Source organism: Cebus imitator, unplaced genomic scaffold (assembly GCF_001604975.1).
Source record: "Cebus imitator isolate Cc_AM_T3 unplaced genomic scaffold, Cebus_imitator-1.0 Scaffold70, whole genome shotgun sequence".
Lineage (NCBI taxonomy): Eukaryota > Metazoa > Chordata > Mammalia > Primates > Cebidae > Cebus > Cebus imitator.
This window is the reverse complement of record NW_016107385.1, coordinates 2,474,280-2,480,345: the sequence shown is the minus strand read 5'-3', so window position 1 is coordinate 2,480,345 and position 6,066 is coordinate 2,474,280. Positions and strand designations below refer to the sequence as shown.

Here is a 6,066-nt window from a genome sequence, read left to right as displayed (position 1 = left end):
TTACTGTAAGAAGCCAAACAATGGAAACGGGGAGCAGAGTGATTTCCAGCCATCTACATGGCCCAGGCCTCCGTGTGAAGGTGGGGGCTCCACAGTTAACACTGGACTATTGAACTGTAAAACATCTCCGACATCTTTACCTTGACATGGCTTCCTTCTTTATCGGAAACAAGAGCCACATAGGTTATTTCATGATGTCTGCAGTACTCTTGTAATTCCTCTTGGGACTGAAAGAAACAAACACAGTGTAGAAAATAAACACAGAGCACCTGAAACAGTTTCAAGTAATTAAGGAGAATAAAAATACTGTTTCCAATCATATTCTCAATGTGAATTACTAAATATCCTGACTTCAGGGGATATAACTATTAAGTAGGAAGTGCACAGAATTCAAGGGACGAACAAGGCCTCTCTTGCCTTCCTTACCTTCATGATTGTTCTAAGGGGCCATGAATAATCAGTCAGTAGAGGTTTTCAAAAGCTTCAAGACTTAAAGATGACAAAAGTTATACAACACACACACACGCACAGAAAAAGCATCTGAGGAAAATGAAGAAAACAAAGGAAATAAGGGAAGGTGAAAGCAGAAGCGAAGAAACAAACCAGGGCGGGGCAGAGAAGCCTGCGGGGATGCCACAGTGCAGGACTGAGGTCACTGGCCACTGGGCTTAGATTTTACTGCAGGACAGTATGCTTCTCTAATGATTTCTGAAACAAGTGAACTAGAAGAGGACATTGCTCTGTCAAACAATTAAAATTGTAGCTCAGTACACTTCTGATAAGAATTTTAACACAACACACACATGAGTAAACAGCAGCAACTTCAGAAGCCTCCCGGCAGATGATGTGAACAGAGCAGGTGGGAGGTTGGTGGGTCTGTGTCCCTGGTCATCACCATGCTCTGGGGTACCTTTAATGTGGGTGAATGTGGGTACAACTGAATGATCTCCTGGAGTGCACCCCTTCTGTGATCTGCTTATACCCCCCATTCCAAAGGGCAGGCATGTGTCCTGGGTGCCACTTTTCACACCTCTACACCCATGGCAAGTGTCAGGCCTGCATGCTGTGGGAGGTCTGAGGATACAGAGACCAAAATGCACTAAGCACAGAATGCCTTCACAAGTGTGGCAGGCTGGAGGACAGTCCTGCAAAGATGTCCATATCCTCATTCCTAGAACCTTTGAGTGATCACCCAGGATTATCTGGGTGGACCCAGTATAATCACAGTGTGCCTGTATGAGGGGGCTGGACTGACCAGAGTTAGAAATAGATACAGGTATTGATCAACTTACGACCTATGCAACTTACGACCATTCAACTTTACGACCACAATCACTAGCCACGACTGCTCCGCGTCTGGCAGCGCAAACGTTGCCCAGCTGGGCATACGACAGTGCGGACCAGCTTCCGGCAGCACTACCATCTCTGCGTGCATATAGCCTACTCAACTTACGACCAAATCGTGTTACGACCGGTCTGTTGGAACCTATCATGGTCGTTAAGTCGAGCACTAGCTGTATAAGAACAGAAGCACAGGTCAGAGATAAAGGAGGTACTTTACTGCTGAGTGTGATGATGAAGGAAGAGGCCATGAGCCGAGGAATGCAGGAGGTCTCTTGGAGCCAGAAAAGTCAATGACACAGATTCTCACCTAGAGCTTCCAGAGGAGCCAGCCCTGTTAAATTTAACCCAAACAGCTTTTGGTCTTCTGAATTCCAGAAATGTAAGATAATAATTAGGTGTTTAAGCCACAAGTTTGTGGTAATTGGTTACTGCAGCAATCAGAAGCTAACACAGGAGGCAACTTGAATTACAGAGATAAACAGAGTGTGACAGTCTAAAGGCACAGAGGATATTTGCCATGAAACCCATAGCTATTTGCACTTCACTCACAGGTGCTTTTTGACCTATTACCTGTGACCAGTCGTACATGATTTCTGCTGTGATGCCTGCTGTCCAGAGTTTCTGGGTTAGGTTGATGGCCCTGGACATAGACATCTGGCCAACACTTACAACCAGGAGGTCACAAGAGCTTATTGTAACCTGGATCAGAAACAGAAGGGTTACACTTAGAGGAGCAAGACTGTAGGCATGCAAGTGAGACCACTACCAGCAGCAGAGGCAGCACTCATGGGAAGATGGGCATTCTTGAAATTCCGTACAGAAATGCAGTGTGCCGAAGGCTTTGGTTCAAAACAACATTGTTAAAAAAAAAAAAAAAAAAGGCACAGTCAAAAAACTTTTTTTTTTTTTTTGAGACAGAGCCTCACTGTGTCACCTAGGCTGGAGTATAGTGGCACAATCTTGGCTCACTGCAGCCTCCGCCTCCTGGATTTAAATAATTCTCCTGCCTCAGACTCCCAAGTGGCTGGGATTACAGGCGTGCACCATCATGCCTGGCTTTTATTTATTTATTTATGGCACTGAGGGAATTTTTTTTCTTTTTTCTTTTTTTTTGTATTTTTAGTGGAGATCATGTTTTGCCATGTTGGCTGGTCTTGAACTTCTGACCTCAAGTGATCCACCTGCCTAAGCCTTACTGGGATACAGCTGGGATTACAAGCATGAGTCACCATGCTCTACCATAGTGTAAAAAAATACCTGTTATATTAGTCTTTCAAGACAGAAATTATTTCAACTACCCTGAGCCATCAGGACAATATTATTTTTCTCTGGGAAAACTAATCTTTCCTGAAACATAAGGAGGAATTTCTAGCTTTGTAGACCACAGGATTGGACTGGATTGGATTGCCCTGCCCTTGCCTACCCTTTCTTCCCGTTCCCTTCGCTTACCCTTACCCTGCCCTTTCCCTGACCTTCCCTCCCTTCCCTTCTTCTTCCCCCTTCCTTTCCTTTTCTCCTCTCTTCTGTTTTTTGGTTCTTTTCTGACAGGGTCTGGCTCTGTTGCCCAAGCTGAGTGCAAATGGCATGATTTTAGCTCACTGCAACTTCCCCCTCCTGGGTTCAAACAATTCTCTCACATCAGCCTCCTGAGTAGCTAGAACTACAGGTGCGTGTCTAATTAACCATGCCCAGCGAATTTTTTGTATTTTTTGGTAGATACGGGATTTTGCTATGTTGCTCAGGCTAGTCTTGAACTCCTGGGCTCAAGCAATTTGCCTACCTCGGCCTTCCAAAATGCTGGGATTACAGGCGGGAGCCACCATGCTCGGCCTGAACAAGAGGTTTCGATAGGAATCTGTTAATAACTGTAACATCTCACATTTATATGGTACATTACAGATAAGGAAAGTAAGACTAGGGAAGGATGAATTAATTGTCTAAGGCAGAAGTCTCTGACCTTTTTGGCACCAGGGACTGATTTCATGGAAGAAAATTTTTCCATGGATGGTGTGTGGGGGTGGGGAGGGGATGCTTTTGGGATGAAACTGTTCCATCTCAGATCATCAGGCATTAGTTAGATTTTGATAAGGAGTGTGCAGTCTAGATCTCTTGCATGCGCCATTCACAACAAGGTTCATGCTCCTATGGAATCTAATGCTGCCACTGATATGACAGAAGGTGGAGCTCAGGTGGTAATGCTTGCTTGCCTGCTGCTCATGTCCTGCTGTGCGGCCCAGCTCCTAACACAGATGGATACCACTACTGCCTGGGGGTTGGGGACCCCTGGTCTAAGGTCACCTAGCTAGAAAACATGATAAGGACTGAAATGCAGGGACTGACATCAAGTCTTAGGCTTGTCTATCATATTAAAGGTAAGTTTCAAAACCTTGGGTCTATAACTTCCACATATGAAGCCCTATGTAAATGACTGCAAAAGGCAAATCATACTTTTAGAAATGAAAGACATCATAAAGCATGCTGGAAAGCTAAGCCAGAACTTACACGTTCTTCCATGTTGAGGACAGCAGCAGATATCTTGTCTATAGCTATACTGACCCCAATGGCAGTGGGAGCTGGCCCCAGAGCTTGTGGCCCTCTAAACTGGGGAATCTATGGAGAGACACAAACAGTTACGGTTATGAAATAGCAAAGAAACTGCGATTACAGGGAAAACAATGATTAAAGAGTCAGCACTGTCAGCAGCTTATCATCAAAGAGTTCAACAAAAAGAAATGTGTGTATGTGTGTGTGTGTAGTAAAAGAGAAGCAGGCACACATGCAAACTTAGGAAAATATTAACACATGTTGCATCTAACTTTGCACGTTCAATATGGCAGCCACTAGTCACAAGTGACTTGAACATCTGAAATATGGCTAATTCAAATTGACACAAGCTGTACATGTAAGACACATACTAGCTGCAAAGACTTTGAAAAAAATGTAAAATGGCTCATTAATAATTTTTAGAAGTTTGAGTACATGTTGAAGTAATATTTTGGATATACTAGGTTAAATACATTATAAAATGAATACCAAATTAATACCACTTGCCTCTTTTTACTTAATGTTACTAAATAATTTAAAATTACAGGTCAGGTGTGGTGGCTCACATCTGTAATCCCAGTGCTTTGAAAATGCCAAGGCAGGAGGACTCTTGCAGCCAGGAGTTTGAGATCAGCCTGGGCAAAAATGTCCCATAACCTCATGGACATTTGTGTCACTTGGGTCATAAAAGGAGAGATAAAAGAGGGCAAGACTGAAAAAAAAAATTCAAAGAAATAAATCCTGAAAAAAATCCCCCAAATTCACAAAAGACATAAACCTACAGATTTAAGAAGCTAAGTAAACCCTAAACAGGATAAATCCAAAGAAATGCATGCCAAGACACATCATAATTTAACTTGAAACTGAAGACAAAGAAAAAAAAATACTTAAAGCATCAAGTGAAAATACCTTTCCTATAGGGGAAAAGTAATTCAAATAACAGTGAATTTCACATCAGAAACCAGAAATTTGGGATAAATACAGTAGACTTCCTTTTCCCCTTCAGTTTTCTAATTATGTTTAACAGTAAAGCAAAACAAAACAAAACCTGTTTGATGTGGATCTCAGTGTATTAGAGGAAATATTTAACACAATTATATTATAAATGGGGCATGCGGTAAAGACACATAAAGGGAGGTAAAGTTTCTACATTTCATTTGAACTGATAAGATATTGATACCCAAAAATCTTTGAGGTGACAGAATAGTTCTGTATCTTGATTGTGGTGGTGGTTATGGGAATGTACACCTGATAAAATGGAAAAGAACACAGCACATACATTGAATAAATGTCAATTTCATGGTTTTGATATTTTACTATACTTATGCGAGGGTGAGTGCAGTGGCTCACGCCTGTAATCCCAACACTCAGGGAGGCTGAGGTGGGTAACTGCTTGAGCTCAGGAGTTTGAGACCAGCCTGGGAAACATGGTGAAACCTTGTCCCTACTGAAAATACAAAAAAATTAGCTGGGTGTGGTGGTGCATGCCTGCAGTCCCAGCTACTCGGGAGGCTGAGGTGAGAGAATCACTTAAGCCCAGGGAGGTTGAGGCTGCAGTGAACCAAGATTGCACCACTGCACTCCAGCCTGGGTGACAGAGCACGGACCTGTCTCCAAAATATGTTTGTGTGTATATGTGTGTGTGTGTGTGTGTGTGTGTGTGTGTACACAGAAACAGAGTAAAGGGTATATTAGGCCTCTCTATTATCTTTGCAACTATCCTGCAAAATAATATAAGTTTAAACAACTACAGTTTTCTGGTCCCGGTCGCAGAAGCAGGATGACGAAGGGAACGTCATCGTTTGGGAAGCGTCGTAATAAGACGCACACGTTGTGCCGCCGCTGTGGCTCTAAGGCCTACCACCTTCAGAAGTCGACCTGCGGCAAATGTGGCTACCCCGCCAAGCACAAGAGAAAGTATAACTGGGGTGCCACGGCTAAAAGACGAAATACCACCAGGACTGGTCGAATGAGGCACCTAAAAATTGTATACCGCAGATTCAGGCACGGATTCCGTGAAGGAACAACACCTAAACCCAAGAGGGCAGCTGTTGCGGCATCCAGTTCATCTTAAGCATTTCACCGGCCGGGCGCGGTGGCTCAAGCCTGTAATCCCAGCACTTTGGGAGGCCGAGGCGGGTGGATCACGAGGTCAAGAGATCGAGACCATCCTGGTCA

The 6,066-nt window shown here is 43.6% G+C and overlaps 2 protein-coding genes across 5 annotated transcripts in view; one reads left to right on the top strand and one right to left on the bottom strand.

Annotated features, from left to right (window-relative positions):
* Positions 1–6,066, bottom strand: part of EIF2AK4 (eukaryotic translation initiation factor 2 alpha kinase 4) — a 114,281-nt gene that overhangs the window by 18,082 nt on the left and 90,133 nt on the right. For all 4 annotated transcript variants that reach the window (XM_017530920.2, XM_037739409.1, XM_017530922.2 and 1 more), the window contains 3 exons: positions 3,847–3,954; positions 1,915–2,043; positions 141–227 (listed from right to left, as the gene is read on the bottom strand). In XM_017530920.2, the coding sequence (XP_017386409.1) occupies positions 141–227; positions 1,915–2,043; positions 3,847–3,954 (324 nt within the window). The remainder of the gene's footprint in view (positions 1–140; positions 228–1,914; positions 2,044–3,846; positions 3,955–6,066) is intronic.
* On the top strand, positions 5,628–5,977 carry LOC108306134 (60S ribosomal protein L37-like). The gene has a single exon (XM_037739411.1). The coding sequence runs from the start codon at positions 5,669–5,671 to the stop codon at positions 5,960–5,962; it is 294 nt and encodes a 97-aa protein (XP_037595339.1). The 5' UTR covers positions 5,628–5,668; the 3' UTR covers positions 5,963–5,977.

What these genes read in the sequence shown, in the direction of transcription:
- LOC108306134 (XM_037739411.1), top strand. Translation starts at nt 5,669, where the DNA reads ATGACGAAGGGAACGTCATCGTTTGGGAAGCGTCGTAATAAGACGCAC.